Source organism: Mixophyes fleayi, chromosome 4 (genome assembly GCF_038048845.1).
Source record: "Mixophyes fleayi isolate aMixFle1 chromosome 4, aMixFle1.hap1, whole genome shotgun sequence".
In the NCBI taxonomy this organism is placed as follows: domain Eukaryota; kingdom Metazoa; phylum Chordata; class Amphibia; order Anura; family Limnodynastidae; genus Mixophyes; species Mixophyes fleayi.
In genome coordinates this window covers 46,254,674-46,267,274 of record NC_134405.1, presented here as the reverse complement: position 1 = coordinate 46,267,274, position 12,601 = coordinate 46,254,674, and the positions used below count along the sequence as shown (strand labels likewise).

At 40.0% G+C, this 12,601-nt stretch overlaps 1 protein-coding gene across 2 annotated transcripts in view; it reads left to right on the top strand.

Annotated features, from left to right (window-relative positions):
- OLFM2 (olfactomedin 2) overlaps positions 1-10,458 on the top strand; it is a 228,457-nt gene extending 217,999 nt beyond the window's left edge. For both annotated transcript variants that reach the window (XM_075206866.1, XM_075206867.1), the window contains exon 6: positions 9,597-10,458. In XM_075206866.1, the coding sequence (XP_075062967.1) occupies positions 9,597-10,271 (675 nt within the window). In that variant the 3' untranslated portion in view covers positions 10,272-10,458. The remainder of the gene's footprint in view (positions 1-9,596) is intronic.
- The last annotated feature ends 2,143 nt before the right edge of the window (positions 10,459-12,601 follow it).

Here is a 12,601-nt window from a genome sequence, read left to right as displayed (position 1 = left end):
TATTACAACTAGAATCATTCTCAAGTCTAAGAAAGTAGGGAAGAGAAAGGAGTTATATTAAGAATAAAGACACATTTTATTGAAATTCATGTTGGATATTTTATTTCCAGATATCTCACATGCACAACACAGCTTTGCTGGTAATCTTGTTAGGAACACCAAAACTTGTTGCAAATTTGTTTTTCAAACAGCCTGTTAGTCGCTTTATTTAAATAACTTATTGATAGATCATATCAAGTTCTTAAAATATAGTAATTTTCCTAGTAGGAGGAGTTGTCACCACTATGAGACTATGCAACACTTTATAGGGATATGCCCTAAAGAAAAAGTAAACACCAAAAAGTACACAACAATATGCTTGGAGCTCCCCTGGCAATAAAGTCTGATTGTTTTATTTAATGCAAATAGCTGGGAGACACTGCACAACAAAGTGGGATCTTTTGGTTTAAGAGGGCAACATGTGATTGGATGCGAGTCGTCACATGACACATTATCTGGCTTATATCCAATAAGGTATTCACATTTGTCCAGGAATGCTCTTCTGTTTTTCAATCTGCTCAGTGGTTACTAAACAGTCGTGGAAAATACTGCAATAAACCATTCAATGCGGAATAGAGATCAAAACCATCTAAGTAGTAAAACAAATAGAAATGGCAGTCGTCGCATTACTGCCGTCAGATGATGTTTAGAATGTTCTGAGCAAACATCTGTTCAGAAACTAATAGACGTTAAGCCCCTGCATAGCCCTCTGTAGTAAAGCACATTGCAATTTTTTATAGCTTAAGTTCCGCTCAAACTCTTCCTTAGCTAAATGTTTTTCACTGGGATATCGGACTAATGAATATGACATGAAGCCAGGGAAATACCTTATTTAAGGTGAATATTATTACATTACATTACAATTGATGCAATCAGCGCTTATCCAAAGGACAAGAAACCACTTTGAACAGATTGAAATTTTGATCACAACATTAATAATGACACTAATATCTAACAGTATCAAAGTTGTATAAGTACCAATCAAGAGACACTTATTGAATATGACATTGTCATTGCATTCATTTTGCCGTTTGGGCTGAACAGTTAGACATAACTTACTAAAGCAATTGTATATTTTCGTTCTTCCTCTTTGGGCACTGTGGCATGTATCTGTCTGTTTGGAGAACAAACACACCCATGTGTACCAGTGTTCCTACAATTAACAATGTCCAAGGCTCATAACTGCTGTTTGTGATGTGCGACTACTTCATATACAAAATTAACCAAAGTGAAAGGTTACTTTTGCTTAATTCACAATTACCTTCTCCCAGGCTATTATATTGGTGGTAGTTTTGTCTCCTGATATAATCCCAGTTATCTTGATGCAGCTATGCCCCATACCCACTGATCTGGGTACACGGAGCAGGAGCTGGCTGTGGAATGTTATGGGCAGCGAAGGAAGTTAGGTGTATCCTCCATAGGCCATATTCACATATTTAATGAGTTGTAAGGTTTCTCTAGAAAAAAAGTGCTTTCACATCCATGGCCTGTTCGCCCAATCTCTTAATTCCTCTACAAACTGTGACTAGTTGTAGTCTGATTAAAGTATAAGTTAACCAGATCCTGTGGAACTTGGGAAGAGAAGTTTTATCCCTTTATAGAATGTCAGAATTGAAAGCTGAAGTTCAGTGGTTAAGGTGACACCTTATTGACTTAAGAGACTCCAATGGGCTGTTTATTGGGTCTTTTCATTCAGCCATAGGGGGATTATTTGGTGATGACCATCCTGGAAAAACCTAGTGCCAAGTACACTAGCCTTTGATCACAAAAAATGTGGTGAACATTGACCCCAACCGATGAAGAGTGTACCTGGGGAGCATCATAAATCTTACAGCTTGTTTTGTATGTAAGTATTCACACATACCGGGGATAGTTGAGAATGTAATGTAGGAACCTACAAGTAAGTCCTGAGCAGTGAAATAGCTGTTGTATATATTGTCTAAAAATGTATAGTTTTTATAGCTAGAGGATGAAACATACTGGTTGGACATCTCCTTTAAGTTTTAATATCCCAACAAGGCCAAATAAGATTCACACCACTCCTAGACTCTGACAGTAGTTCACTTGTTATATAACCATCCAACATCTCCCAATTCATTGGTACATTATGCTTTTCTCCTGATTTTCCCACTTATTTTCCTATTGCAGGAAATTGGGCTGAATTCATTTAAATTATGTTAAAATGTAGTCAGTCCAGATTGAGAAAATCAGGAGCGGAACTTTTGTACTGGGATAAATGTTGGAAGTTTAGAATTATTTGGATCATCCAAATATGTTCTCAAGATTTATTTCGCCCCCTGAACGTTACTTAATCTGCATAAGGCCTCCTACCCACAGCCATAGTTCTGACATTTAGAAACCAAGGTTTCAGTGTTTACACCCCCATTGGCGTTTTTCTTGCATTGCCTTCCGGTAGCAATTTTCACACCTCCACTTGTTCCATTTAGATGCACTTGTGAGTTTATATAAGGGCAGAATGCAAACACTAGTATAAATGTAAGTTAAACGTGATTCAGCCACATTTTCATTTGATATACATTTTTTCTAGTGGTATAAAAAACACATATATAACAACAATTGCTTTAGGGCCTTAAATCCAAGGATAACCGTACTCATTGCAAGATTTTTACATTGCTGCCTTACAGCGCTGGTATCATGGTTTTAATACTGACCTGGCCCTATCTGTGTGGAGTTTGTGTGTTCTCCCTGTGGGCTTCCTCTGGGTGCTCCTGTTCTTCGCACACTCCAAAGACTTCCTGGCAGGTTAATGGTTCCCAGACAAAATTAACCCTAGTGCATACTTAGCAATTTTTCTATGATCTCCTGGAAGGGAGTTGGTGTAGGTGGACGGAGAGGCAGAAAGTCTCATTTTGCAATGCAATTACACGAAAGCATCATTTTGTCATGTGAGACAGGGCCCAAATTGATGCAATTTACCGCAAATCGCATCATAGAGGCTCCCTTCCAGGGTGCGGGAGAATGCCCTGCTCTCCCAGGAGAATCCAAGAGACCTACCCGGAATTTGAGTGTCTCCTAAAAATTCCGGGAGAGTGGGCAAGTATGCCCTAGTGTGTGTGTCTGTCTAGTAGGGAGTATAAAGTGTAATTTACACTGCGCAGGGGCTGATGTGAATGTTAAAGTAAGTTCTGTAAAGGCCTCCATAATACATGGGCGCTGCCTAAATAACTGTTAATATTAATAACAGTTTGCTTTTATTAAAGGTTGTTTAATGTGAGCACTGCTTGGCTTAGGAAAGACTTAAATGCAGCATGTAATGGGTTAAATCTGGAGTGGGCCAACTGTGGCTCTCTACGACAGGCTTTGACAGAGCATGATGGGAGTTATAACTCAACAGCTTGTGTGATACGAGTTAACCAGCCTTTATTTAAACCTGTGCACACTGCATTGTCTTTGCTTGCCCTTGTCCAAGATGGCCTCAGTTGTCATTCAATCCCATAAACGCTCTTCAAGTGTTTAGATCACATGGTTTTCATATAACAATCACCCTTTTAATCTATTCTAAGTGCTAATACTCTTATTGCTAAGTACCGGTGTAACACTATTGATTTGCAGCAGTAACCCAATCCATTCTATGCGATGGCACCATCAATTGTAAGCAGTAACACTATTGATTGCAACTTGTAATACAATTCATTCTGAGCCGTAATGTCATCAGTCCTGAGTGCAAGTGAAACACCATTGATCCCCGGCAGCAATGTCCTGCATTCTAAGTGATCGCTGCATTGAATATTGGTGGAAATCCCATTACAGCAAAGTGCCAGAGCAATATAATCTGTGGCATTGCTCATTCTCCCTGACAAAGCAATAGTTCTTAAGTGGTATTAATACTGATACTAACTTGGGGACTTATGAAATGATACTCATTTTTATTGATCCATGGCATGCATTCATGTCTAAATGAAAAATAAATATGTGTTAGAAATGTGACAATTTATTACTTTAAATTGATATTAAAGCAGAAGGTCTTCCAGAATAATTGAATGCATTTCTTATTGTTGCACCACACAACTAATTTGTATCAGTTGTCAACAGTCTGAGTAGTTTGGTGTGAAAATCTATATTTACACCTCTACATGTTATGAGCTTGTATAATAGTCAAAGAGTTCAAGAAGCAACGTTTGTGCCTGCACAATTGATTTGTCTTTTATATATATATAAAAGTGCCCAAGGAGTCCTGTACACAAGAACAGATCACAAGAAACTGCAAGAATGTGAAGCTGCAACGCAATTGTGCTTTTGTGATGTCTAGATTTATGCTAGTGCTATTGGTTTTATGGGAAGGTCATAAATTTGTGCGACAAAAGTTTGCAATGCCCTGTGGGTGGAGTTGGGTAGGCATTGCCTCACAACACTGGGGTCATGAGTTCAATTCCCGACCATGGCCTTATCTGTATGGAGTTTGTATGTTCTCCCCGTGTTTGTGTGGGTTTCCTCCTGGTGCTCCAGTCAGAGCCGTAACTTAGAATTTTAGCGCCTGGGGCGAGAAAGACAAATGCCGCCTCCCTAGCCCTTAATTTTAACCAAATGAATCTAAAATATTCCTAAATTGCACCCCCTTCAGCGTTGCGCCCTGGGCGGTCGCACCTGTCGCACAGCCCTAGTTACGGCCCTGGCTCCAGTTTCCTCCCACACTCCAAAACCATACTAGTAGGTTAATTGGCTGTTATCAAAATTGACCCTAGTCTGTCTGTCTGTGTGAGTGTGTGTGTATATTAGGGAATTTAGACTGTAAGCTCCAATGGGGCAGGGACTGATGTGAATGAGTTCTCTGTACAGCGCTGCGGAATTAGTGGCGCTATATAAATAAATGGTGATGATGATGATGATTTCTAGCTAAGTGCAGATTAAGAGCACAAGCAGAACTACTTTTGCACTGAAGTGTAGTAATAAGGTTTTCTTTTGCAGGACTTAAATGAGAAAGAAGTGGCGATGGTTCTTTTGCATGGGGCAATCTCTGCTTTTAACTAGGCACAAATTGCTTTTATAGGGGTGTTTCCAGGTTTGTGAAAAGTGAGGTGTCTGTTACATTTTTCTGCACCTAGGAGACATCTGAAGAAAGCAGTCATCCCCGCAGGAGGACCTGATGTGCAGAGCTGGCCGCAGGGGTTGTACTGCTGGCCCCACCTACTGCTCCATTACACTACATCATTATGCTTATAAAATTACGTTTGAAGGTCCCAGTGCCAATATATAGCTCACTAGGGCCTGATTCATTAAGGATCTTAACTTAAGAAACTTCTTATTTAAGTCTCCTGGACAAAACCATGTTACAATGCAAGGGGTGCAAATTAGCATTCTATTTTGCACATAAGTTAAATACTGACAGTCAGTATTTAACTTATGTGCAAAACAGAATACTAATTTGCACCCCTTGCATTGTAACATGGATTTGTCCAGGAGACTTAAATAAGAAGTTTCTTAAGTTAAGATCCTTAATGAATCAGGCCCTAGGACTGTCCCTTCATACCACTACAGCCAGAGCACAGAGGTCTTCTGGATGTAATAGTGATTTCTGCAGCAGGTTCTCCCCCACCCCCACTATACAGTTATGGACCGACCCAGAGGAAAGTGGTTACATAGATGTCTCTGCGCCATCACTTCTCTGTCTGCGTCTCAGCCTCCAGGAGCAGCCATGCAGTGTGCAGCTTTATAGTTACTGAGTATGACACAGTCATTTTGTCAACCTTTTTTGCATGTGAAAGTCCCATCACTATAACAGTTGGTGCTGGGACTTTCAACTGTAATTATTTTGGCAAAATAACACCTAAGAATGATTCAGCACTGCTGCAGCCAGGTCCATCTTAGCAGAAATTTCTATAACAAAGCACAGAAGACAGGCATTGCTGCTATACAGGTACAGAAGACAGGCAGTGCATTTTGAGATGGACATGTTCTTCAACATTTACGTTTTCTAAATCTGAACATTATGGGCGTGGCTGTGTACCTCATGGGGGCAGGGGTGTAGCCCTTCTGAAGTACTAGGCTGTCCTCAGCCTGCTTACCCTCCTACCAAAACACCCTTGAACTGCCTGGTGCACCAGAGGTTTCTGCAACCACCCCGGGAGGGAGGACAGACATGCCAGCCGGTGGGGCGATGGATAGTCCCCTCAAGTTAGACCTATCCTGTCTAAATCAGGATAGTTTGGAAGTAAGTCTTTAAGCAGCTCTGATTTAAAGAAGGGGTTTAGACACCTGTGAACGTCACTATCTGTCAACTGCACACTCGCACACGTTAGTCTGTGTAATGATATTTGTGTGTGCTGATGATAATGTTTACCTGGTCTTATTTGTCCAGGAATCGTAAAGCAGATTAGCACTCAAACTTCAGGATTTACTAAGCTGCGGTTTACAGTGTGGTTTTCAAACTGCCTTAAATTAGATGCGGTGTGAAAACACATACCGCTGTATTTTGTGTTTTGCATATCATTGCATACAATATGGGGCATTTTGAAAACACTCAGTCCGCAGGCATTTTTGAACAAATTATTGAACAAGATTGGAACTAAATGATCAATTATGAGTTGCTACTTCTGTTTTCTTCCCCATACTCACATTGTTGTAAACATGTGGTGTTCGACTATCATCATCATCATTTATTTATATAATGCCACCATGTTCCGTAGCGCTTCACAATTGGGGACAATTACAGTAAACTAATAAACAAACTGGGTTAAACAGACAAAGAGGTGAGAAGGCCCAGCTCGCAAGTTTACAATCTATGGGACAATGGGAGTTTGATACATGAGGTTAAGTCATGACATTTTGCATTTCGGTCCAGCCAGACTGCAAAGGTAAAAGTGACTCATAAGCTATATGATCCTGTCACACAACAATGTTGGTCAGGGGGTTGTTGTCTTGTGTGAAATTGTGTATTGGATGGTAATACGGTAATGTAGTGAAGTTGAGAGGGTGGTTGAGGAATATTATATTGTCTGAAGAGGTGGGTTTTCAGAGAATGCTTGAAAGTTTGTAGACCAGAGGAGACTATACCATTGCCCACTTTATCTCCTGCTATTCAGTCCATCTTTGTAACAATGCTACTGCCCCATACACCTAGGCACAACCGACCACTACAAATGTTATAGTTGCAAGCAGGTTTGACACGTTCCTATATCCAGAGAGAGCACAACTTCCTCCCAACATTGGAATGCCAGGAATCGGGGCAAGGAACGTGGCTATGTTGCGTTGAGGACGTGGCCATGTCCCTAAGGGTGCATAGTCGTAACATGGGGGGGCATGCCTAGCACTTTTTGTGACACCAGGGTCCATTTTACCCTCTCCTCTTCCTCTTGTTATGCTGAGAAGTGGTGAATGGGACATACTGTCCAATCTCCTGACCTGAGAGATGGCGGAACAGAGTCCTACAATCAGATTGTCCCACTTACATCTGGACAGGGATTTATGCGATACACTAGAACATCACACAATGTTTATCACACCAGAAATTACATACACAAAGTACTATATGAATGTTACTTTACTGTCAGCAGCAACAGCAGATGTTCAACACCTAGAAGACATTTCATCTGATAAGAACCTTAGAAAACTATTTAGTAACATAGCTGGAAATGCCAGGAATACGAAGTTGTGGGAAGAGTTGTTACCAGCAGTCAGGGAGATTATATTGCCCCATAAACTGCTGCTGAGACATTGCCTTGCGTGCTGTGTTTTATGGCACTGCGGATCTGTTTCCAGAAACACAGCAATAAAGCGGAAGCAATTCATAGAATGGATACTAAAACGGAGCGGAGTATACATAACATAAAGTATCAGAACTTTGAAACCTTTGTATGAACAGCTTAGAGAGCACAAAGCTGAAGTGATGCGAGAGCTGCTTCCAAACACTTTCATGTAAATAATGGAATTTAGGAATGGGGAATTTATTTGTAGGAGAGTTGCAAGAAAATTATACAATCCATATGACAACAGGATTAAACGGCTGCATAGGGAAATACGGTTTATGGTAAGAGGGTGAAAGACACATTGAATTAGCTGTCAGCATGTAGCTGGGATTAATATTTTCATACAATTAGGAAACACAGACCCGGTATAAAATGTCTTTCAATATCAATATAAAAGGCATTAACCCAGGGTTTCCCCAACCCAGTCCTCAGGGCTCCCTAACAGTGCAGGTTTTCCGGATCACATGTGATATAATTAGGACCACCTGTGGTTCTGTTACAATGTGTCAGTCAGTAATGAATACACCTGTGCTCCAGCAAGGAGATATGGAAAACCTGCACTGTTGGGGAGCCCTGAGGACTGGGTTTGGGAAACCCTGGATCAACCTACAGAACATATTCTAACATTTCCTAATAAAAAAGTGCCCCATTTGTATATTTATGTAAGTATATTTGGGAATACTAGAGGTACATGTTCTATCTCACAAAACATTATAACCCCCCACCCCCCATCTTCTATAATGTGCATGAACACTTCCATACCAGAGATCCCACCAAACAGAGGCCATTATCAATCTATTTTTTTTTTGGGCTGGCAGGAGAATTTCAAATCTCTCTGCACAGATTGGAAGGCTTCAAGAAGCGGTGGGGTCAGTTCTCGATAGAAAATAGTGTCAGAAGTAGAAATAGTCACAATTTTCCTGACTGCCAGAGCAGAAGAATTATCCATTACAGAGGTTCCATCAGGGGCATTGACATTAAATATTTAGTATAGGTAGAAATGCCTTCTAACTTTATCTTTAAGATTTGTTTTTGTGAATATAGTATATATTTACAAATACTGTAGATTATTGCAGGTTTATCAACTTATTAATTTTATTTTTTATTATTATTATTAATTTTCTCCATGATCTGCAGCACTGGACAGTGGGGAAAACAGGACATACAAGGTAGACAAAATAAATGCAGACTTGTGAAAGGGTAGGGAGGCCCCTGCTCATGAGAGAGCTAACATTCTAAGGGAAAGAGGTGCAGCTGTAATGAGAAGAACGAATGTGGAGATTGGGACAGTTGGGAAGCTGCATTAGTGGAAGTAGTATAGATGGGAGAAGGGAAAGCTCTAAGAGATACATTTTCAGAGAGCATTTCAAGACTTGAAGGCTTTGGGAGATTCTGATCAGGATTGGTAAGGAATTCCATAAGTGAGTAAGGGCATGGGAAAAGTCTTGTAGGCAAGAGGTGGATACTGGAGATAGGTCAGAGGTAGATCTAAGGGTAATGGCTAAATCAAAAGTATACACATAAATCTTATCAATAAGTTGTAACTAACAGAAAATGTTTTCTTGTGTTTGAGTGCTTTATCTTCCAATTAAACATGCATAGTTTATTTTATTTTTTTAATAAATAATAATTCTTTTAAATACACAGAGGTTTGACAGGTTTTGTAGGTTAATTGTCTTGTTTCTTCTAATATATTATGCTCCCAACCTTAGTGGACGTTGTTTTCACATTTTTATTACCGCTTTGTACAGATTTCTAAAGTACTAATAAAGGAATCAATTTTTACAGTACATTAGAGAAACACAATGTCATTGTTTAACGTCCCTTTGTAACAGAAGATTTTGTCTCTTCTAGGTGTGGTACATGGATGGTTACCTAAAAGGTCGAAGAGTCTTAGAATATCGCAGCCTCAATGACTTTATCAAAGGCCAGAACTTCGTTCAGCACCTCCTTCCTCATCCTTGGGCTGGTACTGGACATGTGGTTTACAATGGCTCTCTGTATTACAACAAGTACCAGAGCAATATTGTGGTAAAATATCACTTCCGATCACGCAGTGTCTCTGTCCAGAGGAACCTCAACAACGCTGGCTACAACAATACCTTTCCCTACTCTTGGGGTGGTTTCTCGGACATTGACTTCATGGTGGATGAAAATGGGCTCTGGGCTGTTTACACAACCAACCAGAATGCAGGAAATATCGTTGTCAGCAAGTTGGACCCCCAGACACTGGAGATCCTCCAGACCTGGGATACCGGCTACCCAAAGCGTAGTGCTGGAGAGTCCTTTATGATATGTGGCACCCTCTATGTAACCAATTCTCATTTAGCGGGAGCCAAAATTTACTTTGCATATTACACAAATTCTTCTACTTATGAGTACACAGATATTCCATTCCATAATCAGTATTCACACATTTCTATGTTGGACTACAATCCACGAGAGAGAGTCCTCTATACCTGGAATAATGGTCATCAAGTTCTCTACAATGTCACTCTGTTTCATGTTATAAAGACTTCTGGAGAGTGATGTAGACTGTACAGGACGATCATCTCACCTCCTTTTTGTTTTTTCTTGGTTTTCTTTTTACAGTCTGATAATTCCAGTTATTTCTATGAAACGCACAGAACACAAAAAGACTTTCACGTGGTTGAGTGAGCATGGTATTAAATAAACTTTTTTTCCAGTGGCAAATAAAGACAGTATTTGACATTGATACAGTTTGCAAAGCAGTATTTATTCCTTGCAAGACAACACATTTAAATAATCTGGCGTACATTATAAATGATAAAAATATTATGCTAACACAGAGCAACCATTACTATTTTTATTATTACTTTCGTTTATTTACAATGCACCAACAAATTAATTATAGTTATAAAATCAGAGAATATTTAGTCATTCATATTGTTCCCTGTCCCAGTGGAGCTTACAATCCAATTTCTCTGCCACGGACACACAAATACACACATACTATGGACAATTTATTCAGAAGCCAGTGGATCTACTAATATGTGTTTGAACCAGATCACCTCAGATGAAACACATACGAACAAGGTTAAGGTATGGTATGATATAAAAAAAAACAGTTGGATTGATCTTATTAGACCTCATTAGTGGAAGATATGGCATGTAAGATTGGCTTTTACGGTATAGAACATTTGATGAAAAAATACAAATCAACTATTAAAGTTGTGGTGATGTCTAAAATAAGCTAAAAATCACTCCACTGCTGGGAGGATACTTGGGTAATGTTTAGCCCTGTAGCAGCTGACTGTCCTGCCATAGGCCAGTTCTATGTATTGTCTTGGCTTTCCCAGTACCTCAAAGTGGGTAAACAAATCACATAGGCAAATAGTGGGTGAAAAAAACCCTCTTTTGTTATATATAAAACACAAAACACACAAAATAATAGCAAATACGCAACAATACCAGAGGTTTCACCTTCACTGCAAACTAAACACTCCTATATCTCACCTGATCTTTATCTCATGCACTTTGGTTGTGTAAACACATGGTAAGGAGTGAGCTCAATGTCCTCCTACTTTTGGCACGGCCGCAAAGAAAGCACAGGCTGTGCAGGCTTCTATGTCTACACAGGCATAATACTGGACCAGTCTGACACAAATAGTGATTCATAGTCTGCATTGTCTTGAACAGAGAACCTCTGTGTCTGTCAATCTTTCCCATAGTGGTGTGACTTCAGATGGGCATTCCCTTAGCACAACAGGGATTGGGTATTCCACTTACTTAAGGGCTGTTTGTGGACCTCCCTCAGTCCTCAGCTGACTTGCAGGCACCAGGGCCATCTTTTCCATTGGGCACGATGGGCAGGTGCCCGGGGCCCCCACGGGCAAGGGGGCCCCATAGGTAGGGCTCTTAATTAGAATAAATAATCCTGCAAAAGAAAAAACCTGCAAAAAAAACCTTCAAGGGTCACTGAGCAAGTACATCTATCTATCTCTATGAATCTATATCTGTATCTCTATACATATATATATATATATATATATATATATATATATATATGTAGGGGCACCGGTGCACTGCTTTGCCCGGGGGCCCATAATGTTGTTAAGATGGCCCTGGCAGGCACCCTGTGGTGTGTGGCTCCAATATATCATCTAAATCAGTTTGCCACTCAGTAAGATGCATGCTGCCAGCATATAAACACAATGACCATGAGGCACATTGTACAACTAACAGTACACAAACAAAAGGCACGACATAATAGTAGCAGTGTGCACAACCCAACCTGGCAAAATTGAAGAATTGTACAATAGACATAAATACATACATACATGGCTAATCCGGCACAATCCAAGCAATGTAAAACACAGTTTGGAAAAGAGGGGTCCTGAAGGCTAGTTTTAATGTCCTGACACCCCCATCTCATCACAACTGTAATTAAAATACACAAAAAATACTCTCAATACAGATGACATTTACATGCCTGTGTGTGTTCCTTCAGAAAACCAATAACCATATCCTCCATGAAGGAAACTTGACACTCCCGATCTCGAGTATGGTCAATCCCTAGTACCTTTTCATGTAGTAGGGACACCACAGGGACAACAGTGTAAATTTACACAACCTATGCTAAAAGTAGTCGTGGTCAAATCACCTCTGCAGAATTAACAACCATGCACCTGTCCCTTAGACTGTGTGAGTCTGTGTTATGTTGCTTCAATGTCATATTGTGCAGTTATTGAACACAGGTGTAAGGGGTTAAGTTGCTATGGTAAGGTATTCATTGGCTACGATAACCAGAGAAGAAGAAACAACTTCTTTCTACATAAAGTGGTGAAGTCTAAAGCTAAATTACACACTTACAGTAATCTAATAATTTGTTGGAAAAA